At 47.3% G+C, this 24,157-nt stretch overlaps 2 protein-coding genes across 6 annotated transcripts in view; both read left to right on the forward strand.

Annotated features, from left to right (window-relative positions):
- SORT1 (sortilin 1) overlaps positions 1-4,601 on the forward strand; it is a 66,035-nt gene extending 61,434 nt beyond the window's left edge. For all 4 annotated transcript variants that reach the window (XM_065907506.1, XM_065907526.1, XM_065907516.1 and 1 more), the window contains one exon: positions 78-4,601. In XM_065907506.1, coding sequence (XP_065763578.1) covers positions 78-92 — 15 coding nt within the window. In that variant the 3' untranslated portion in view covers positions 93-4,601. The remainder of the gene's footprint in view (positions 1-77) is intronic.
- Positions 4,602-7,188: 2,587 nt separating this feature from the next.
- On the forward strand, positions 7,189-21,688 carry MYBPHL (myosin binding protein H like). Of its 2 annotated transcripts, XM_065927467.1 has the most exons (9): positions 7,189-7,333; positions 15,649-15,737; positions 16,510-16,705; positions 16,908-17,047; positions 17,189-17,348; positions 17,440-17,576; positions 18,032-18,218; positions 19,271-19,315; positions 21,598-21,684. In XM_065927467.1, the coding sequence occupies exons 1-8, from the start codon at positions 7,189-7,191 to the stop codon at positions 19,279-19,281; spliced, it is 1,065 nt and encodes a 354-aa protein (XP_065783539.1). In that variant the 3' UTR covers positions 19,282-19,315; positions 21,598-21,684. The 2 variants fall into 2 exon arrangements, 1 of the variants encoding a protein (XP_065783539.1); XR_010662186.1 differs by having other exon boundaries at positions 18,032-19,315; positions 21,598-21,688.
- Positions 21,689-24,157: the final 2,469 nt, after the last annotated feature.

Raw genomic sequence — 24,157 nt, forward strand, 5'->3', positions numbered from 1 at the left:
GTAATGGCTTTCAAAAGAAAGATTAGGGATTTTTTTTTTGTCTGTAAATAACATGGCCCATGTCTTTTTTTTTTCAGGACCTTCTGGAATAGCTCCTCAAAAGAGCTGGGACCGAGTATGGATGATGGATCCGCAGTACCTCCTACACTCCCTGTGGCTCCGACTTAGGGAAATAAATTTCCCATTGCGAAGGACCCAGCTCTGTTTCTGCTGCTTCCATCAAAGCCAAAAGGACCTACACTAAAGAAATAGGGGGGTGGGGACCTGAAACACTCTTGACAATTGGCTCGGAGAAGAGAGGGGAAATTTTTAATTCTTTAACTTTACGAGTTCTGTGTTTTTGCAAGGTATGGGCCCTTTTTGGTTTTGGTTTTTAAGGGAAATGAAATGGAATTGAAGGGAACTTTTCACTAACCCCACAGTAGCATGTTTTGCGTGGCGCCCACCCCAGAGCACCGGCCAGCTTCGTCATCAGCTCTCATGAAGCCCTTGGTGCCGTCCCCGGGCTGTGCTGTCCCTGGACAGTGCCAGCCCCACGAAGCAGCTGCAGAGATGAGCAGCGAGGCTGCGATGACTGGCACAGCCTGGGCAGCCTCTCTCCCTCTGGGGCCAGCCCCGCTCCAAGAATAGTGCACACCAGCTCCTCACACAGATCACTGCTTTTTGTTTTTCTTTCTTTCAGGAGCCACAGGCCACAGTGATTTTTCTTTTCCCCTGTTTAATTAGGCAATGCCCTTGTTAACTGCCCTTTGGCAACTAACTTACATGTGCTTCCAAGACACTAAATCAGGAAAACTTAAAGGGCAATATTTTTAACTTGGGGCAGGAAGAAGGGAACAGCAGAGAATTGACTAGATTTAGCACCTATTAAAGGAGAAATTCTTGCTTCTTCCGAGATCTTTCAAGCCAGGCCTTATGTGTGTGCCAGTGGACTTGCTCAAGGATGGGGCTCAAGCTGGGTACCCAGGCTGAGCAACCTTTTCACTGGAGCGGCTGGTGGCGTGTGCAGCGCAGCCTCTGAGGACAACTCATCCATGAATCATTAGAATGGCTGCTTATTCGCTTCTTCTTAGGTTGCTGCTCTACATGGAGCCATGACTAGACATGTTTTCAGATTTAGGCTTTAAAAAAAAAAAAATCAGTTTTGTTACCAAGTTCTCCTCCTTACCCCTCCACTTCTCCAGCTTTGCCAAGTAATTTGTTGGCTTGAAACTTTTAGCCAAACCAACTGAAAAACACACTTCTAGTGCAGATTGATGTTTTGTGTGATACATTAAGTTCATATTTTAAATTTTAAAAAAATGTTCCCTTTTGACATTTTTAAAAAATGAAATAAATTAGAAGATGCAGCGAGGTGGATTTTTGGGTGGCCAGACAGTGATGGAAAGCTGTCATCCGTTTTCGTACAGCTTGATCGTTTGCTATACTTGAACGTAGTGATACGTTTCAGTCTTAGCACACCTACTGTGCTGGTCACAGTTTCTCCCAATAATTATGATTGGGACATTCTTTGATAACTGCCGTTTTGCTGCTAGTTCATTTTATGGCTAGAAAGTCAGGAAAAAGTAAATGTGCCAAATGAACTTTTGTCAGAATGTGTGAGCAGATGGCTGAATTGTCTTCTCACCAGAATGGATTAACAGCAGTAGGGAAAGCAGGGGAGGGAGTGGATGAGAATTTTAGAGATACTTTGAAATTGCAGTAAGATTAACGTAAGTCAGGGAACTATAAAGTTAAGGCAGTTTTTGTGAAGAGAGTTCATATTTGTTAGAGCCAGAGAGCACTAGTTTTTTAGGAAAATCTCATTCCTTTTGTAAGGTTTTTAAATTGAAAGTACTTCCAAAGATACACCAGCTCACAAATGATTAAAAAATCTCAGCTTTTATCCCGTTCACCCTCACCTCCTGCCCCATGTGAATTTGATGCCCAGAGAAGACCTACTTAGACCATACACTCTTCTCCCCATAAATACCCACCGAAGTAGATGTGCCGACATTCGGTGGTTCTCTGCTTAGTTTTACATGTAAGAGAGCTAATACTCTTCTCTAACCATGTAAGACTAGGGCTCTTTACCTACAGCGATATCTGGGGTTTCTATAGAACTTGGTAGTTTTCATGGCACTTTTTCACTTGCATTATGTCATCTGAACCTCACAGCATTCTTATGAGATTAAAAAAAAAAAAAAAAACAATGCAGGGTTTGTAATCCCCATTAGAGGTGGAGCTGAGGTACAAAAATGGAGTAAAGGTGTCAGGGTCCCTGTGAGTCCCGAGTGGTGACGGTGGTTGTCTTCGGATCTCATGCACTTTGATGGATGCTCTTGCTGCCACGTGGGAGCAGGCTGCTTTCTTACAAACGTCTTGCAGTTCTTCAGGGCACAGGTTAGTGGCCTTTCTTTCAGAGTAGCATGTAGAGCTCTTTTGCCACCTTAGTAAACAGGAAATTTTTCATGGCTTCTTCTGTTCTTCATCGCTGAAAGCAAAAGTAATGGTAATTTTGAGTATGTGTTTAGAAACCGCCCCTTACATCATTGAGGGTCACGGTGGTTCAAGAGTGTGGGAATGGAATCTCCACTGATGAGTCACCCTCTCCATTTCCCTTGTCCTCCCACCCATGACTGGCTGGAGAACTTAGTTGGTTTGAGGACTGCTAGCAAGCCTGGCTGGCTAGCCTTCCGCATCTCACAAGGGACATGCTTGGTCTCATGTCCTCGGCCCAAGACAAAAACAGCTTAATAGATCCACGATAGCTCCTAAGAAAGAAAGATTTCTGATTTGTCTTACTGATGTCAGGTTGGAGCATTATTTCTGAAAATAAAGTTGTGTAGTCTCAGGCTTAATAGCAAAAGGGGTTGTTTCAGTAATAGAAGTTAGCGTCGTAAGGTTGGTTGGACATAGCAGACTGTCCAGAGTGATCTGAGCTCTGAAATCCAGGTGGCGAACTCACCATCTTTCATGCTCTGTGGACAGGTGTCTTATACTTAAGAGGGCTTTTGGTTTTCATTGAGACCTGAGACCAGGGATGCATAGGCCTAAGCTGTTCATGGAATGGGAATGCCACTTAGAAGAGTGAAAGTGTTTGGAGGACTGTGGCAGTTCTAGGCTGGGCTCAGGAGATTCAATAGATGAGCTGTAACTAAAGCTTTAGAATTTGTCGTCTGCCTCTGAATAGGCTTTCCAGTGTTTCTGTCTCATTCTTAGGTTTACCTCTGGGCCCCTGCATGCCGAAGCTGACCTTTCATCCCTGGCAGATCAGTAATGTGCTGGCCACCACTGGCTCTGTCAACAGCTGGTTCTCCCGTGGCCTTCACCATGGGACAAGGATAGAGGAGTGCAGGGCCGTCCACATCCATCCCACGTGGCAGAACTGGCCTGGCTTCAGTCTTTGTTTTCTAAGCAAATGATTCCAGTAGAGAGTTTCGTGTTTCCTCTTAGGAGAGCTTTAAAGAACCCTGCCTCTGTATGCAGTGGCTTAGAGCTCACCCTGCTCACTGTTGGTACCGCCCCCTTGCCCCACATTAACCTGGGTACTTGGAACTGCTAAAATAGGAAGAGCTTCAGCTTTTCAACTTTGCTACTACCTTCCCTCAAGCAGGTAAATAAACATGGACTTACATGTCCTTCAAACAAAAACCAAAGTTTAAGATTTCCACGTGATAGTGATAGGGAGGCCAGACTGTTCCATCTGCCACCAGTTTGCCCAGCTCAGGTTGCGCCAGGGACACCGTCCTGCCCCAGGAGGGCCGAGGCCTCGCCCTCATGGAGGATGATTGAAATAGCAGGAATATGTTGATTTCTTGGCTACTTTGCATTATAACAATAAGAATCAGAACTCTAATTAGAAATTGTCTTCAACAGCTTACTGTATGCATTTTTTTTTCACACCGGTACATTCTTAAGCATCCTTGTTTATATAGAATAACATAAACTAATCTGTACCTTTCTATATATATATATGTGTGTGTGTACATATATACATGTATAAACTGTATAGTGTACATGTTAATGATATGCCCAAATCCTTAATGCAGTTCTCATCCTCCGCATGCCCTCAGTTTGTAGTCACCTGACTTGAATGTTCCTGATGGTTCTGCCCACCTCCTGTGTTTGGACGTCCAGGGAGGAGGGTCAGGTTTTGATGGTACCCTCCTTATCCTCGGGCACAGATATGCTCAGGGTCCCCATGTGTGCCTGGTATCCATCCCTCTCCTGTTTCCTGTTCCCTGTCTGAGCATGTGGTCCCTCCTGGTTCTGTAACTTCTCTGCCTCCCCCCCAAGCTGTCAGATAGCCTTCCTACTCAAGTCTAAAGCAGTATTAAGATCATTACTGCATGTGCGCTAAAAACCCAAGTTTTCTGTTCCCTTGGGACAGAAAATTGCATGTGAGGTGGGATAATCAAGTTTCAATGACCTATGTCAGTTGTACAACAAAGCCAGACCCCAGAATAAAATTCCACAAAATGGAAATAAAACTCAAATTTCTTTAGAACTGTGTAAATAAATCTGGATGTGTTTAACTTTGTACTGTTAATTTTCTGTATATTTGCAATATTTGGGTTAGAAATAAAACAGACTGGACTTTATTACCTGACCTACTAAAATGACTAAGCTACAGTTTGTTAATATGAAAGTTTCTCCACTTTTCTAGCTTCAAAAATCGAACCCCAGCAATCAGAGAACATCAATTAATGAGCCAGGACGATGTGTCTGTAAGTCCTACATGAAGGGTATTAGGTAATTTATGGGAAAAACTACTCACTTTTTTCTTCTTCATGCTCTCAAAGATCTGCCCCGCCATGGGTGTTTGTCAGAACAGATTTCTTTTTCTTCCTCCCCAGAAGTATAGCTGACCCACCCTGGTACAGCTTCTCAGCTTTGATTGCTACATTCTTCCTTCTGGATGCAGCCACATGTCATGACTCTTGAATTACATGATCCTTTAGCAGGTTCAGCAGACAGCAACCCTGAGGAGTTTACCTTCAGCTCTTGCGCACTTGCCCCTCTCACATTTCTCCTGCTGCTCTTACTCATAGTGGTTCCTAACCCATTTCATTAAGGACCTTCAAAGAGTTGCGGCTTGACTCCAAAATATTTCTTTTAGTGGAGGTTACTGCCCACCCCTGTTTAGCCTTTAGCCAAACCAGACGGCTGCTTAGCCTGCTGTCCTGGGCTGGGGGGTCTTTCCATATAATGTTTACTCTGGGGCCATGGTGTGAAGATGACCAGGCAGAGACCTTGCTCCTGAGGACCGCATGTCTGCTGGAAGAGTCCTCCCCCTGGGGAGGTTATCCAGGGTGGTTTATTTTCAAGAATTCTATCTAACATAGTGTTCTCAGATTTCCTGCGACAGAATCAGTAACTTGCTTTTTTAAATGCACATCCCATCAAGACCTACTAAATTAGCCTTTCCAGTGGACAAGACCCTAGGAGTTGGCCTTTTCTATTTGATTCTTTCATACCTTCAATTGCAACAAGGAGCTAAGACCAAAAGCCTGAACCAATCTCTTCATCAAAGCTTGGGGATAAGAGGGGTGTTTGGAGTACCCTGGTATACTGTCCGGACCTGTAAGGGCTCTGGCTGGTTCAGATAAGAGAAATAAGTCAGAAAGGCCTTTACACATGAGAGTACTGACATAACACAGCACAGCCTGTCACCACCAACCCCAGAGGTCAAGCTCTATAGTCACCCTCTTCAGCCATCCTGCTCTTAATAAAAGTTTCCTGGATCCCAAGTGGGTCTACAAGTTGTCCTGGCCCTCAGTCCCAATACAAGTTGCAAAGATGAGTTCTGGGCTTCTGTCCCATGACCCAAGGTAGTAACACAGACTCCCAGGATCCTATTGGCGGCCCCCAATTTGAGGGCCAAAGGGGAAAAATGAGTAAGGAGTTCATTCATTGAACCATACTCATTGGTTTCCTTTAAAGAGGGGGAAGCGGGGATGTGGAAACTTGCTACTTTCTACTCAGCTTTGCTATGAACCTAAAACTGCTCTTTTAAAGTCTATTTAAATATATATATATATAATACATGTATATATATATGTGTGTATATATACACACATGTTAAATATATTTATTCACAGAGGAGATGCCAGCTTCTGGAAATGAGAAAGGGAGAGTACTATAGGAAATCTCATCTATTGGCTGGACTGCATGGAAGGTGTAAGTGATGGTCTAGTGAGCCTAGAAATCACACAGGACGTTTAGTATGTAACTAACACCTACTGTGCTCTGGCCACTCCCATGCACTTTTACCATTTTATCTTCAACGCTACCTTGGCATCGTCATGCCTTATTTCATAGACCAGGGACCTAAGTTCCAGAATTTGGGACTTAGACCAGAGTCCATGATTTCCCCGGGGCCGCCTGGCAGAGGAATAAGTAGCAGAGCCAGGGTCACACTCAAGTCCTCTGACCCCATGCCCCTGACTCCCCTCTCACCACTGCTGTCTCTCACTTGTACTTTTTATCTCATAGGCAAGGGAGGTTTGAAAGGGTTAAGTGCTGGCCCAACCTAAAAATAGCTTACATTTATGGAGCACTTAGTTGGCTACACACGGCTAAGCACTTTACGCAGATTACCTCTTTGAATGCTCACAAAAGCCCTAAGACTGTTATCTCCATCTCACAGATGAGGAAACAGACCTCAGAGACCGTTGTTACAAGGCACAGGCAATTGGGGATGGAGCCAAAGGGAGTTGGGGGTCTGGCTCCAGGGTGCAGACTCTGCCTTCCACTTCCATGGGGCAGGTGGGTGGGGTGGAAAGGAGAGGATGGGGCCCTTTTCCTGTGGACCCAGACACCCTTGGATGAGCTGGAGATCAGGATCTGAGATGTTGCCCAGTCCTCCCCCCGGAAGCCAGAGTCCCCATGTGAATGGTCTGAGCAGGGAGGGGCTGTTTGAAGCTCAAGCGCTCCCCTCCCTGCCTGGTGCTGTGTGAGAGGTGTCCTCTCTCTCCCAAGATAACAAGGCCACTGGGCCCTCCTCCTGTAGCTATTCCGGGCTGTGATCTGCTCCCCCTCTCCCTCTAGCCCCCGCTTCATCCCTCATGGGAGTCGCTGGGTGGGAACAGGACAGCCCAGTTACATGACCCTGGGGAGGCCAGGCTGGAGAGCAGGTGCTCAGCCCCTCCCTCACCATCAACAGTGAAAATCTTCCCCTGGAGCCCAGCCTCTGGGTGGCCCAGCATGGAGGCAGCCACAGCTCCGGAGGCGGCCTTAGGACCCACACTGAAGGTGAAAGAAGCCAGCCCAGCAGATGCTGACGGACCTCGGGCTTCACCCCGGCGGGGGGCCGGCAGCCCGCTTCCCCAGCTCCTGCCCCCCGTAGAAGGTGACTGGTGGGGAGGGGGTAGGCCGGGCACTGGCTGTTGTCCATGGGTTTTGCAGAGCTAAGTGCTTTCATGGGATGGGAACTTAGGATGGAGGAGCATCTACTGGAACCCGCAACCCCTCTTTGATGGACTCTTGCTGCTCAACTGCCTCTGCTGGGTTTTTGTTTTTAACCTGAGAAGTCAGTGAATGGTGTTTGTGATGCGCTATAGTAACTAATACTGAGAGGCTTATATTTTTACCTTTAAAATGTATCGGTCACAGGGCCTAGGAGGACCTGATATATTACTAACATCAGTCAGGGAGGGAATGAAGGGTGAGATGGTATCCATCTGGACCAGGACAAGAGGGAAACAAAAAGCTTGGAGCCGCTGGGAGGCTGAGACCTGAAGAGATGTGACACTCTGCCTCGCCCTCAGCAGGGCCAGGAGTCCGAGACGCATCCCAGTGCCCCCACCAGCTCCCACGGGAAACTCTAGCCTCTCCTAACCCGAGCACCACGGAAGCAGAGACCTTCGAGGAGAAGCATTCTAAGGCTCCTCCTCTGTGTTCTCTGTGAGCCTCTCAGCAAGGAGGTGTTTTTGACCTAAGAGGTAGTGGGTGCCCTGGCCAGCCCTGGAATTCCCTGCCTGCAGCCCTGCTGCCAGCCCCACACCTGGCCCTGGCCCCACAACTGGGCTCGGCAGCTAATAGACTTCACTGGAGTGGCTCCCATTGCGCCTAGCTCAGCCAACCAAGGGAGACTGGTTTTTGCCCTCTCCTGCAAAGAAACACTGAAAAATGTTCCCTGTACAAAGTCCCCGCTTCTCGCCCCATGAAGCCCTAAGTGCAGAGGATGCAAAGACCACAAATGAGACAGCATGGAATGCCAGAATAGGGAGAAGAAGAAAAGATAGGGTCTAGACTCAATTCCCAGGGCCGCCTCCAGCAGCTCCGTGACCTTGATCAAGTCAATGAACTTGAGGGCTTCAGTTCCTCTCTATGAAATGGTGATTATTAGTATCTACCTGGTAAGGTAGTTGAAAGGATTGTTGAGATAATCCAAAGTACTTTTGAGGAGGCCAAATGAAGATGTGAATAGATAATGTATTATTTCCAAATCAGGAGTAAAGGCTGAGTTCTACCTGCAAACAGGGTTTGCAGGTCCTGGGAAAGTCCACGGCCTCTTATCATCCTATGGAAGACAGTGGGTCTTCAGAAGCTATTTGAATGTCAATGGCATACAGCCAACTGAGTTTACCCCCATTGAAAAATAGATAAAGAGAGCAGAAGTTATTGGGAACATGTTAGGTTGGAATGGTCTTGAGGCAGAAAGCCAGTTTCTTCCCCCAAAAGACCCAGGGAATAAGCCACAGGGTGAGGGAGAATGAGAGCCAGGACTGCTGACTCCTTGACCGCTGGTCTCCGCAAAGCCCTGAGAGAGGGTGCTCATCCCCTCATACTTACCCCTCCGGCCACAGGGTGGATGCTGTGGGCTATCAGCTCCTGACGTCCCCAGCCCATAAGTGAGGCCTGAAGGACCACATTCTTGTGTGTGGTCTCACCCACTGGCATCCCAGAGGCCCCTGACAGTAAAGCCTTCTGGTGACACTGTGCAAAGTATTTGCATCTGTTACCCATTTGGAAAAAGAGTTCAAATGCTAGCTCTGTCTTGTGACCCTAGCCAAGTCAATCCACCCCTTTGAGTTTCCATCTCTCACCTGTAAATTGAGAGGTAGAATTAAATCAGAGTTCTTAACTCTTTGCTGGATATGGATCCCTAGGAAAACCTAAGGAAAACTGGGCTCTTGCTTCAAGAAAAATACTCAACAAAGCTCAGGGAGTTCACAGAATTACTGAAGTCTATCCAGAGGTTTTTAGGGAGTGCCATGGTGCTGGCCTAGATGGCCCCCAAGTTCCCTATGAGCGCCAAGGACTTCTCCTTCCTCTTAATGCCTCCTCTTTCTCACGGGGAGTTCTATGGGACCCAGAGAGGCACAGCGGTGAGCATGTGAGCACATGTGAAATAGAGCAGGTGTCAAAATATTTGCAGCATCAAAATAAACTGCACTGGCCAGCACTGAGCTTTTAGTCAAGAAGGTGCTCTCCATAGCTAAGTAAGTGGAAGTGGGTGGCTGGCACTGGGAAAGCATCCTTTGTCACTCTCAGCACACACGGAGGCACTGTGTCCTGAAGGCCAGAGGAGAGCGTTCATGATAGTGAGAGGCCCGCTTCCCTGGTGGCTCAGTGGTAAAGAATCTGCCTGCCTGCCAATGCAGGAGACACGGTCTGATCCCCGGTCCAGGAAGATCCCACATGCCGTGGAGCAACTAAGCCTGTGTACCACAACTATTGAGCCTGTGCTCCAAAACCCCCGGGGGCTACAACTACTGAGCTCATAAATACTGAAGCCCGCGCGCCCTAGAGCCCATGCTCAGCAACAAGAGAAGCCACCGCAATGGGAAGGCCAAGCACTGTCAACTACAGAGTAGCCTCTGCTCTCTGCAACTAGAGAAAAGTCGCTGCAACAACAAAGACCCAGCACAGCCAGAAATAAATAAATAAGTAAAAATTTTAAATAATAATAATAAGAGGCCATGGGACCGGCTGCATCCTGACACGGAGAAGACGGGACCCTGAGCCCCAGAGGGAGGGCCCATCTGTAGATCTCAGCTCGATTGCTTCCTGCTGACCCTGTGCCCTCCTTCAATCTGGACCGTTCTGTGCCTTCACGCTTGCGAAGCTGCGTGCCTAGCCTTGAAGCAACCATCCTCCCTCCCACTCTCCCTTCCTATCCTCTTTCTTCCTTCTACAAATATTTATTTTGTATCTTATTATGTGCCAGGCACTGTTACAAAAATGCACAAAATAGGCAAAAATAATTTCCTTGTAGAGATTACATTCTATGTAAGGAGACAGATAATAAATAAATAAGCAAATAAAATGTATAAATAGTGATAAACTGCTGTGCTGAAAAATAAGACAAAGAAAGAAGATAGAAAATGCTGGTATGGCAAGAGTGCTTGCTGCTGTTGTTTTTTTTTAATAGGTTTGTCTTTTTTTTCATTATTTTTTTAAGATCTATTTATTTATTTTTTGGCTATAGTGGGTCTTAATTGCTGTACTCGGGCTTTCTCTAGTTACAGTGAGCAGCGGCTACTCTTCCTTGCAGAGCTCAGGCTTCCCATCACATTGGCTTCTCTTGTTGCCGAGCATGGGCTCTAGGGCACACTGGCCTCAGGAGTTGCAGCGCGAGGGCTCTAGAGTACTGGCTCAGTAGTTGTGGCCCACAGGCTTAGTCGCTTCGGGGCATGTGGGATCTTTTCTGGGCCTGGGATCGAACTCATGTGCCCTGCATTGTCAGGCAGATTCTTATATACTGCGCCACCAGGAAAGTTTGCTTGCGGTTTTTAAACAGGTTATTCAGTGAAAGCCTTGTTAATAAGGTGATTTGAGCAGCAACTTAAAGGAGTCAAGAGAGCAATGCTTGCAGATAACTGCATGAAGATAATTGAGAAGGTTTTCCAAGGAGAGAGAACAGTAAGTGCAAATGGCCTGAGGCAGGGCTGTGCCTTATGGACTGGGGCTGCAGTGGCAGAAGCAGAGTGAGGGAGAGAATGTCAGGTTTGGAGTCACAAGGTGGCAGGACCACTGTGAACACCGGTTCAACTATGAGACAGACGGGCAGCCAGTGTAGGGTTTTAGGTGCAGGTTTTAAAACTTTTCTGGCTGCTGAACTAAGAATAGGCTGTGTTGTTGCTGTTCAGTCGCTGAGTCATGTCCAGTCCTTTGTGACCCCGTGGACTTCTGTATACCAGGCTCCCCTGTCCTTCACTATCTCCCAGATGGGCTACAGGCAAGCCTTAGACAGTAGCAAGATCATCAATTAGAATGAGGATTTGGGAGAAGGTATGGAAGTTTTAGAAGAGGAGGATGTGCAACAGTCACCCGGGAGAATAGGAGATTGAAGGAATCAGGGAAGTCTGGCAGAAATTCCAGTGTCTATTTCGAGGTGGTGGCCATCCATTTAAATTGCTTTTTTTTTGGCTGCGATGGGTCTTCGTTGCTACCCATGGGCTTTCTCTAGTTGTGCTGCGAGGGCTTCATTGCGGTGGCTTCTCTTGTTGCGGAGCATGGCTCTAGGCATGCGGGCTTCCGTAGTTGTGGCAGGTGGGCTCAATAGTTGCAGCTTGCAGCCTTGGTGGCCCTGAAGTATGTGGAATCTTTCCGGATCAGGGATTGAGCCATTGTCCCCCGCTTTGGTGGGCAGATTCTTAACCACTGGGCCACCAGGGAAGTCCTGGCCATCAATTTAAAGTCAGCACAGTTTTATAATATTTTCCCCAGCCACGTTGGACTGTACGGATGCAGGCACCGAGGGGGTGGTAGTTAACTGGGGCTGGTGTTATTAGGATGTGGAAAGGATTAGGGATATGAGTGGGTTTGCAAGGAGCGAATCTGATGACAACCATGGAGGCTAAGCTGGGTGAGAAAGAAAATAACAGTGAGGGGGTGATGGAGAGTGCAGGGGTAGGAGGATAATGGGTCAGGGGTCTCAGTGGGCTGAAGGGTCGCGGCTGGTGAAGCACTAGAGGGAGAGAGCTGATGGGATAGAAGGTGGTGCTGAGAGAGTGGGCTGCTTGAAATTCAGATTCTAGAGTGGCTAGACTCTATTCTACTGGCCTAGACAATGACTAAAGGAACCAAGGGCTGAAGCAGGGGAGGATGAAACCTTTGGAGGAGCGGCCAGCGAGGCTGTGAGGCGGCCCTGCAGGAACTGGAAGGCTGGGTGTTGAGATGACCAAGAATCTTGACTTGAGCTGTGTTGGAGAAGGTGACACTGAGTCAGTGTTACCGTCATCAGCATGATGAGGAGAGGGTGACAGTCTCCTCCTCAGAGAAGTGTAAGATGCATGTGATATCCTGTGGATTAACTAATGTTTTTCTAAGAAATGCTGGTACTTTTGGGGATCCATGAAAATCTTTGGGGTTACTGGAAGCCGTAGCTTGCCCTGTGGATTTGCTCTTTCAGTAACCATTTGCTCACACAGGCCTGTGCACACACATGCCCTCATAGTCCTGCACTCACACACACTCACGCACATGTACACTTCACTCTTTCAATGTGTCCATCTTGTTCCTTCACCCTCCAGACCATAATTAACACCATCATTCTGAACTACATAGTCCTTAGGGAATCACTGCAGGAACGTCTTTAGCCATGTGAAACCAAATTAAGTGAGGATGTTGACAGTTAATTCCCGTGGGCAGAGAAGGAAACCTCAGCAGGATGAAATTGGGTAGAATTAGGAGGGATTCTCTTTCTTTTTTCTTTTCTTTTTTATTTTTTTTTTTTGGCTGAACTGCATGGCATATGGGACCCTAGTTCCCTGACCAGGGATCAAACTCATGCCCACTGCATTAGAAGCACCGAGTCTTAACCACTGGATCACCAGGGAAGTCAGAAGGGATTTTCTATTCAAGAGGAGTCAAGATCTCTGGACTTTAAGTAGCTTCCTTCTCCACTAATTTGGGATTTTTTTATAAATGATTAATTAATTTGGCTGTATCAGATCTTAGCTGTGGCACGAGGGATCTTTCGTTGCCACACACAGACTCTCTAGTTGCGGCTCTTGGGCTCTGGTGCTCTGTGGCATGTGTGATCTTCCCCAGCCAGGGATCAAACCCACGGCCCCTGCATTGCAAGGCGGATTCTTAACCACTGGACCACCAGGGAAGTCCCCTTTCTCCACTAATTTGTAAGACAGTGTTCTGTCTGAGAAAAATTCAGTGCTGAGAGCAACACGGCTCAGAAGCCAAGGACTCTCATAGCACTTTTCGAAATACCTTTTTCCTAAGACTCTGTGAAGGGAGAAAACCAAACTGCCGCTGTCCCAGAAGTGGTCTCAGGAAACCAAGACTGTGCTTCAGGGCGGTAGTCTTTGGTACACATCCCTCCTGGCATCTGAGGTGGAGAAAGACTTTGGGTGGCAGGAAAGCCAGGTTTCTCCAAGGTCAGTACAATTAACACCTCGCCTGACTGTGGATGTGTGAAAAGAGAGGCCCCAGATGAGCCCTGCTATTAACATGCTTAGCAAGGGTCAGATTGCTCTCTTTTGCTGGGCAAACCAAACCCTGGGGTGCGCTGGGGAAGGGCTTGCTGCAGCCCAGACACCTGTGCTGTCACACACTCCTCTGCCACCTCTGCACTGTGTCAGCAGCTTCAGCCTCAAGTCCATCCTCCGCCCTCCCTCCCACTGGAGCTGGGAGACTCTGAGAGCAGAATCTTCGCCTGCTTGTCCTCAGACCTGGAACATTCTTGTCACTTAAGTTTGTCCCCTCTTGATCCACCCTCTTGTCAGGGAATCCCACTTCTTTCTTTCTTTCTTTTTTTCATGTGGACCATTTTAAAAGTCTTTATTGAATTGGTTGCAATATTGCTTCTGGGTTGGTTTTCTTGTTTTGTTTTTTTTAATGTTTTGGGTTTTGGGCCCCAAGCCATATGAGATCTTAGCTCCCTGACCAGGGATCGAACCCACACCCTCTGCTTTGGAAGGTGAAGTCTTAACCACAGGACCACCAGGAAAGTCCCAAGGTCCCTCCTAACTCAGAGATGCTATAATCAGTGCAAGGGACATCAGAGCTGGCTTCTCCCCAACCCTCTGCCCAGCAAGCATGAGGGGTTCGCTCCCCAACCAGCAGTGGGGAAGCAAGGCCAACAAGATGAGGTTTTGAGCCTCCTTTTCAACTGCCACCCTCTTTTTTCAGAAAACCCTAAAGTCATATCCGCCTGTTCTCAACTCCTTGGTTGCTTGCCAAGATGACCACAGGAGAGGAACACATCACACAACACTTCTTCTGTTCTTCGTGCCCCTCCTCCACCCAAACCGCCAAAGTCGAACAGAGGGCAGCCGAGCGGAGCGGGGTCATTCAGCTGCCCCGGCTCTGAGCTGCCCAGTCCTTGCTGAGGCTTCAGGCCCCGAGCCACGTGGGCGGGACAGCGCTCAGAACACGGCCCGCCCCCAGCCTCGCAGTACCACCCAGTTCCTGCTCAGTTGGTGTAGAGGGGTGAGGCGCAGCCTGAGACAGCACAACCCAGGTTGAAATGTAAGCCACCCGGTGAAAATGGAAACTAGGCAAATAAAATGGACAGCATGCACTGGACATTTCTGTCTATATTCATCTACCAAGCCCAAGTGACCTCGTGATGGTGATGGGGGTGGAGTGTGGGAGTGAAGTTCCTGGTCTCTAAGCAAGACCCACAAACTCAGGGGGAGGAAGAGCTTTGTAGAACCTTCTTTTGTTTTATTTTCAGCTCCACCATTCCAATCCTGCATTATGTAATGTACATTTTAAACAGTTCTATTTGTAAGTAAACATTCATGTATTGGGGTGAATGTTAAGGCATGTATTTACAGGGACATGTATGCTATAAAGGCTGGAATCTGCTATCAAGCTACTATCTGCTAGAGAAAGGAGGAGACAGGGGAGCTCCAGAAGGCTGGAAAACAGAGTAGATTCCAGCCAGGACCCCAAGGGAATCCAGCCAGGACCCCAAGGGAACCCATCCTCCAACCTTACTCCTGAGCATCTCCTGTCTTCATCCTGGAAGCCAATAAACATAATCTAATCTCTCTTTCACCCGAACAGCCTGGAAGATCAAGGGGGTGGGGTGAGCAATGGACCTAATCTTTCCCAGATTCTGATTGTACAAAGTGATCCTGCACAGACTGGAAGACACTACCCAGGCCCCTGAACAGGGCAGCCTCTCGGAGGAAGGGACCCGGGAGCCAGTTCCCCTGCAGCGATGCCACTGCTGCCCTGGTGGGTTCAGAGTGTCGACTACCTGCGGAAAGTAAAGCTTCCTCCTCCGTGTCTGGCCCCAAACTGGGAAGTGGGGCTGACCCTTGGGGGCCAGGATTGGCACTGAAAGTGGCCTTGATAAAGGGAGTGTTGAAGACAAATGTAGAAAAGGAGTGGAAAGACAAAGCACTCAGGCTAGACTGGTCCATGCACAAACAGAATATCTCAGTGGATGAAAAGTCGGTGGTAGAGAGCTACAGATTACAAGAGGTAGGAGTCAGGCTCACCCTTTGGTCCTCTTTCTGCCTATACTTTAACGCGCTCTCTCGGATCCTTCAGCTGGTTGCTTATCCCTAAATCTCAGTGAGACAACAGGTGCCGTCTTCTCATTCCCTGAGGGAGGGCTGAGTTAGCTGAGTGTTGCCTGGGTCACCTGCCTATAGAACACAACTCCATGCAGCATTCACACCCTCTAAACTCTCCTCTTCCCCCTACAGGAAGCTCACCCCCCCCCTCTCTCTTTCCATCACTCAGAGCACCCCAAGATCTGGCTACCTCGGGCCCTGAGGCAGACCTACGTCAGGAAGGTTGGAGACACTGTGAACCTTCTAATCCCATTCCAGGTGATCATACCAGCCCACGTTGAGTCCATGACCAGAGCCAGGCCAGGGTTTTGATTTGGAAACAAAAACCAAGAGTTCTGCTAGTGGTGGGGCAGCCATCCTAGCCTTGAATGGAGGGTGTGTGTCCCCCAAAGTTTCAGGCCCTTCCATTGGCAATCCTGAGGGGGGTTGGGATCAGGTCAGATCAGGCCAGGTGTGCCTAGGGGATGCTGCGAGGCTAATCCACACCCTTCAGTCAGCAGAGATCTGACAGCTCTCAGCTTGTGGGGCTCTCAGGAGTCTGGCGGGCATCCCAGGTGGTTCAGTGGTAAAGAACCCACCTGCCAATGCAGGAGATGCAGAAGACATGGGTTCGATCTCTGCATCAGGAAGATCCCCTGGAAGAGAAAATGGCAACCCACTCCAGTATTCTTGCCTGGAAAATCTCGTGGACAGAGTCTGGCAAGCTGCAGTCTGTGGGATCACAAAGAGTCAGACATGACTGAGTGAGCACACATTCACGGACACGAGTCTGGGCAGCTATTGTTAGTCCCAGCTGCCCTGAGTGTCCATGACCTAGACTCCCAGAGGGTGGGCGATGCAAAGCCCTTTCCCATGATCCTGAGACTGTTGCTGGGAGATGCAGGTCCCCTGGGGCAGTTCACCAAACTCTCAAAGAATTTGCAGCTGTGAGTCAAGTCGCCATGTGGACCTGGTGGATCTGACCCTTACTGCAGCTGGGAGGGGCGATAAGCCTCTGGGGGCCTCTCACAGTCATCTCCCTATTTCTCAGGGCAAACCCAAACCTCAGGCCATCTGGACGCGTGATGGCTGTGCCTTGGACACCAGTCGTGTGAGTGTGCGGAATGGGGAGCGGGACTCTATCCTCTTCATCAGAGAGGCCCAGCGTGCGGACTCGGGTCGCTACCAGCTCAGTGTGCGGCTGGGCGGGCTGGAGGCCACCGCCACCATTGACATCCTGGTGATTGGTACCGTGCGGGGAATGGGAGACTGGGTGGTCCTCGGGGCTCCCGCTCCAGCCTGAATGGGGATCCTCACAGACAGCTGGGGAAGCAGGACTGGGGGGCGCAGTGGAAGGTGGAGGGAGGGCTGGCATACAGATGCCCCTCCTGGAGTGATATCATGGCAGGCGAGGCATGTCGTGCCCACAGTCTTGCTTGGCCCTTTCAGAGAGGCCGGGCCCTCCTCAGAGCATCAAGTTGGTGGATGTCTGGGGCTCCAGCGCTACCCTGGAGTGGACTCCTCCCCAAGACATGGGCAATGCGGCCCTCCTGGGATACACGGTGCAGAAGGCTGACACCAAATCTGGGGTGAGGCCTGGCTGGGAGAAGGGGAGGGAGGAACACGAACGTTCTGGAATGGGGCTCTGGTAACTCCGTGCGGTTGGCTGGGGATCAGTGAATGCCCTGAACAGGGGTCTCACTCCCGGCGTCTTGTGGGGACACTCACAGCTGTGGTTCAGCGTGCTGGAGCGCTATCACCGCACCAGCTGCACGGTCTCCAACCTCATCGTCGGCAACTCCTATGCATTTCGAGTCTTTGCTGAGAACCAGTGTGGGCTCAGCGAGGACGCCCCCGTCACTGCCGACCTGGCCCATATCCAGAAAGCAGGTAAGGCACCACCAGGACTCAAAGCTGCGAAGAGTTAAGGAGAGAGAGTTGGAGAGGGATGGGGCCCTCAGGCATTTCTTGGTCCCCTCAGCTACTGTTTACAAGACCGAGGACTTTGCCCAGCGAGATTTCTCTGAAGCCCCGAAGTTCACCCAGCCCCTGGCGGACTGCACGACGGTCATTGGCTACGACACCCAGCTCTTCTGCTGTGTCCGTGCCTCCCCCAAGGTGAGCAGAGAGGTCTGTGCGTGGCCGGGCTGTGTTACTTTCTGCCTGCTGAGGAACATTCTAACCAAAACATTTATTCCTGTCACCTTCACAGCACATTAGGTAGGAACACTCAGGGCACTGGGGTTCAAGACAGGCCGATGGGGATAATGTTTCCAGTTTGCCTTTTAGTGTTTGTTCCTCATACACGAAGATGTCACTTAATACTGCAGCTGCTGCTGCTAAGTCGCTTCAGTCGTGTCCGACTCTGTGTGACCCCATGGACTGCAGCCTACCAGGCTCCCCCATTCCTGGGATTCTCCAGGCAAGAGTACTGGAGTGGGTTGCCATTGCCTTCTCTGGTCACTTAATAGCCTGCTAGCATCTGGGCACGAAGTTCCAAGCTGTCCCTCTGGCAGGGGCGATGGAGCTATGTTGGTTTCTTCTTACTCTCCCCCCTCATCTTTATCTTCCAGCCGAAGATCATCTGGCTGAAGAACAAGATGGATATCCAGGGCAACCCCAAGTACAGAGCCCTTACTCACCTGGGAATCTGCTCCCTGGAAATCCGCAAGCCTGGCCCCTTTGACGGAGGCATCTACACCTGCAAGGCGGTTAACCCCCTGGGGGAGGCGTCTGTGGACTGTCGGGTGGATGTGAAAGGTAAGGGCAGACCTGTCACCTTAGGGTGCAAGCACCTCCTCTCTCCTTAGGTGGAAAGTCTGAGGGCAGAGACACAAGCCTAGAAGGAGAAGGGCTTGGGGCGCTTCCTCTTCAGGCCATCTCATTACATTCATCATCAGGTTGTATCTGAGGAGCCGTCTTTATTATCCACTCTTTCATTTTTCTCCATCATAATTCTGTAATTTAGGAAGAATCGCTATTTCCGCTTTGCAAAGGAGAGGCCTGAAGCACAGGGAGGTGACTGATCGGCTTACCCTGGATTTCCAGTGTTGGTTAGTTGAGGAGTTGGCACTGTGGTAGAAAGAGGCCAAGTCTCCTGGACCTCACCCAGATTGTTTTCATTAAACTGTATGATCTTCTGACTCAATCCCAGAGAGCTGCAGCTCTTTGTTGGGCATTTAGACAAACCAAAGGACTTTCATCTCCAGTTGTTAAACAAAAATACTGCACAGTCTCTCTACCTCTTTTCAAGCATTCACTTATTTATCCATTCCGGTCACCTTGCTCAGATCATCATTACATTTATTTTTAATTTATTTTTATTTATTTGGTTGTGCCAGCAGGATCTTCCATCTTCACTGCGGTATGTGGGATCTTTAGTTGTGGCATGTGGGATCCAGTTCCCTGACCAGGGATCAAAACCAAGCAGCCTGCATTGGGAGTGTGGAGGCTTAACCACTGGACCACTAGGAAGTCCGCATCATTGCATTTGGAATATTGTTTATAGTGATCTATTTACTGATCTGTTTCCCCATAAACTATGAGCACTTTGAGGGCAGAGACCATCTTATTTGCCTTTGTCCCCCTGTGTTTAGCCCAGTTTATGACACACAGTGGGCCCTTTCTAAGTGTGTGCAGCATGAATCAGGGCTGAACGGGCCATTATATGTCCTGTTCTTCCCTCTGCATAGATTCCTAATTAGCCCCATAGACTTCTCCCAGACCTGAAAGTGTATCCCTTCTTGATGTTCTCAAAGGTTTCCCAGAGATTTCTGAGATGTTAACCCTGAGAAATGTCTTAATTCTTGCAGCTCCTAACTGAGGCACCCTAGGCGGAAATGGTAACTCTGAGGAAGGTAAGGAAAGAGGGCCAGGGGGTCTGAGTGCAGTACTTTATGCTTACGGTTAGTGTGGTTGAAGCTGCGACAGATATGTATTCCTGAGCCTTTCAACCACACACTCACTGGCAACCACTTTTTTAAAAAATAGTTTAATGTATTTTAATAGCAAACATAGCACAGAAGACAGACAACATTAAAAACATGCACTTGCATGTAAGACAACTCAGAAAAGTATACTGAATGGATGGAATCTACTATATAATTAAAATGCTATAAACACCATTTAGTTGAAGTCAATAAGAAATTTGCTTGTTTTAAAAAATCCAAATGCTGGCATTGTCCAGAAAAATTTAACTGGTTTATTTATTTATTCTCTTTCATTTTTATTTTTTGAATTATGGAAGTATGATAACACATTTACAGAAGACTTGGAAAATACAGAACAAAGTTACCTATATTTCCACTATGACAGGTTTATTTATTATTGTTATGAAGTTGAACTGCTGAATCTTGTTTACCGAAACATTTTGACTTGCATTAATGCTTTATGGTCCCACATTTATGTTAAAAATTCACCAGAAATGAAAACGGAGAAACTACCAATACCTGATTTCTGTCCCCCATTTTTCCACTTGCAAACATAAACTTAGGTACCTTTTGACTCAATAGAAAAAAATAATGTTCAGAACTACCAATAGCAGGAAGAAGAGAATTTTTTTTTTTTTTAAGAATGAAATGTATCTATCATAGTGCATTCTTAAGCAGGTTCTCCACTTTTGTGGTATGCTAGCTAGATGTCTTTGCTATAATTGTTACATGTTTGGCATGGGTAACACACAGGTTGATATTTTCAAAAAGGCCGACCAGACAGGCCTGGTTTACCTCCTGTGAAGCGCCAATAGCTGCCCTCTGGAGGCTCAGATCTGTTCTGAGGTCCTGGGCAATTTCCTGCAACAGACGCAGAAAGGGAAGTTTGCTCTTCTAATGACTTCTAATGTTACGTCTAATTTCACGGAGTGCCATAGTGCCAGTCCTGTTAACGATGAGGTTTCTTTACCCCTCCAGTAGAGGGCGCAGCTTTTGTAGCCAGTTGCTTTACCAGCCATGGATTTGAAGGCAGTCTTGAGCCACCATATAGAGACCTCCTTAATTATTTCCCCTTCTCCATGGCTGGAGCTCTTTGAGCTAGAGGCAGTGCTGGCATTTGAGAGAGAAGGCGGAGCAGCTGCGACTGTGTACACACTTCTTTTCTTTTAACCACATTTTTGTAAGTGAGTAAATACTATCATCCGTGTGGAGGAAATTTACTATAGATGAGGTCTACTTTTGTCTCAGCCTCCATCTATCTGTACTGCTCAAGCTGATGTTAGGAATTAAACTTAATGGTCTTCTGAAGAAGAGTGATAGCATCTACCTAATTGTAAGGGGGGCGTTGGGGGGCTCTGTGGGAAGGAGTGAACAGGTGCTGTAAGGAAAGGCATCAAGGAAACAGTCAGGAGAGGAGGATGGTGGAGGTCATGGCCACCATACAGCAGAAAAAGAGAGAAGATGATGTTCCTGTCAATAAGTGTTTCTACCACAGTATGTTAAGCATGATGAAAAACAGATTAGTTTGCTTGCTTTTTACTTTGAAGCTTTGGGGTTCCTTCCCTTCCAAGAGAAGAAAACCACTGTTATCCTTATATGTCAATAATAATTGAACATGTGGGTTATGTGATCCCAAGCAGCACATTATTGACAAAGGGCAACTCAGATTGTCATGTAGAACTTGACAGCTCCTTCAAGACTACATCATTCACAGTAGAAATGTTGTGTACAAGCTGATGAGTGGGGTGAAAAGGAAGCTCATGAGAAAATTAAAGAGAACTGGTTCTCAACGTCTCCTCTGACTTGCAGCTCCTGACTGATGAAACCCAAGAGTGAATTCCATCCCAGAAGCCATTTATTTAAGCCTCTCACTGTTCTATAGCAAATGAAAACCCTGAGGGATGCATTAAAATGCAAACTTCTCAGGAGAGCTCTCTCTGCCAGTTGGCTTGCACAGTCAGTTCTCTCGCCATCCCTCAGTTCCTCTCTGCGTTAAGGTTAAGGTTAATGACATTGTGTTGGTGTTATCCTTGTTACTGTTAGTTGCCCTTTCCCATCTCTTCCAGTTAGTGCCAGCAACGAAGCAGGGTAAATGGAGAATTCAGAGCACAGGATGCAGAGAATGTGAACAGGTTGCTTCAGCAGCCTCGATGCACTCTGGCTGTTGGCCGTTATGGCCACAACATACCCTCTCTTTTCTGTCCTTCCAGGAAGCCTGTGGCGAGACTGTGTTCTTAAGAAGCTCCAGCACAGTGTCTGTTTGGACTAATCTAAATAAAAGTGTGGATGCTCAGTGCAAAAGTGTCCATCTGTTTGAGGCTTTCTATATAGAAAACCACTGAGAAGGTTGCAATCCTTTAGCCAGACTTATGGAATCTCTGCACCTCCAAGACTCCTCTTTCTCTTCCTATATCCATGTTCTCTTCCACAGAGATCCCTAACACTGTCTTTTTCTCTAGAGAGTCATGACAGCGCTATACAGTATCAGGTGCTCAAAGGGATGTTAAAGATGACCTGCCCTCTTCCTCTCTGCACTTTCCAGTATAAGTTGGAAAACTGGATGCAATTCTATTATAGAGAAACAGACAACAGGATACATGAATACATGCATAACTAATTAAAGACAGAGCACTAAAACCTGAGGGCTAGGAGAAAATGAAGAAAGTGAAGCAGAGTCTCAATAAGCCCTAGAGAAAGAATAAAGGTGATGTGCTCTTGCTTACATGTTTTCATTTCTATAACAAATAACATACTGAAGGCATTCTGTGATGGAATCTGCAGAAGACAGCGATAATTCCTCCCATCCTGGTATGGGCATGGTGCTCTTCCCATCCAGAATTGGAGTCTGTTTCTTCCCCCCTTGAATCTGGCTGACCAGGTGACCTGTTTTGATCAAACGAACATAGTGGAAGTCATGCTATGCCAGTTGACAGGTCTACTAGTTTCTGTTTTTGCTTTTGGAAGTCATTGTGTACATAACTGACTGGCTTCCCAGCCAGTCATGTGCACAATTAAAGAATTGTCATGTTCCCAATTAAAGAATCTCATCATATATTGCTGAACTATGGGAGGCCCATGAAGGACAACCAAAAATCCCAGCTGACAGCCAGCACCAGCGGCCTGGACATGTGGGGCCACCTTGGAACCCGCAGCTCTAGACAAACCCAATCTGCTCCTTGTGTAAAGACAGGCTCTCCTTGAACAATCCAGCAAAATTGTAAAATCATGAGCAGATGAATAGTTGCTGTTGTTTCAAACCACTAAATATACATATTAATATATGATTGAAACAGCCTTCTATGCATGAGGCTCTGAAGGCTTTATCTCTTTTAATCTTCATTTTACAAATGAGTGAGTTGAAGCTTATAAATTGCTCTAAGTTATGCAGCTGGAAAGTAGAAGCTCTAGGATTTGAACCAGGTCTCTTTGACTTCAAGCTTTCCATATTTCTTCTCATGTCTTTCACCCAGGGACCCCCACTGTTTGGGTCTGGGTTGGAATCATGGGTTTAAGAAAGAAAACATTCCTAGAATACAGTAAATATAAGGCAAAGTTTTGAGAAAGGAAGGGATCTATTTCAGCTAAGTATGAAGAGCTGTTCTGTTCAGACTAAAATGCCTATTTTCAGTTGAGACCAAGTATCTATTCCAGCCTTTCTCAACTGCAGTTCTGAGAATTAAGTTCCAATGTCCAAAGGCATTCCTTACATGTGATAAATTAACTTCTTCCTATGCATCCAGAATGTCACTATTTAGCATCCTTGGGACAACTGAGAAAACAGTCACACTAATCACATGTAGGGTCTAATGCACTTGATGAGAATGTTGGGAGGACCGTTAAGGAGCAGGGGCCAGAGTCGAAAGCCAGCCAGTCATGTACACAATGACCAAGACGCTTGCCTGCATCCAAGGAGAACTGCACTGGAATCCTAAATTTTTCATTTATGCACTCAACACTATGCTCAAAGTACCTTCTGAACTAAGGCTTACCATGTGCCTGGGAGGGAGTATGATTTCTTCATTAATTTATCTCTTCATTATTTATCCAAAGTCTTTAATACCTATTCATAGATATCATTTTGGGGTTGACCTGAGAGGGTCACATATTTCCCAGATTAGAGGCCTTTATGCTGAGTGAAAAATTCTTGTGCCTGGATCTACATTTTCTGCCCTCGTTGTCATTCTGATGGAAAAGAAAGTAGATCCATTGCTTATTACTCTACAACAGCTTTCAAAATCATAATTTGGTGACAGAAAATTGGAGATGGGTTTCCTTAGAAGGAATTAACTCCCAACTTTCTAAAACTGCCTCCTTCACTTACCTGAAGGTGGGTGAAGAATTTCCTTGCTCAGGCTGCTCCTAGGGGAAGAAAGAAGACAGTTAATTAACAGCTTCTTTCCCTCTGATCTCCACTTTGCCACTACCTGCCTGGAAAGAAGGAAGCTACTGGCTTTGGTTTTCTTACCTCCAAAGACTCTGAACCCTGCAAGCAACTAAAATCCCACCTTCACCAGGAACCCATGGCAAAAGAGGCAATCCTCTTGTCCCAGCTCTTCCTCACATAAACTTGCAAATTCTGGGTCTCCCCATCCTCTCCCTTTATCACACTACTAAACTCCAAGGCTCCTTCCTTCCTGTGGCGTTTATTACAATAACATCTCACTCTTGCAAACCTTACCACCTCAAATTTACAGCTAAAAACTGAGAAGTAAACAAAAAGCCTATAAATAGCCAAAATAGTGGTCATAAACTCTGGAGACTGAATGTTCA

The sequence above is a fragment of the Muntiacus reevesi genome, chromosome 1, assembly GCF_963930625.1.
Source record: "Muntiacus reevesi chromosome 1, mMunRee1.1, whole genome shotgun sequence".
Taxonomy (NCBI): Eukaryota; Metazoa; Chordata; class Mammalia; order Artiodactyla; family Cervidae; genus Muntiacus; species Muntiacus reevesi.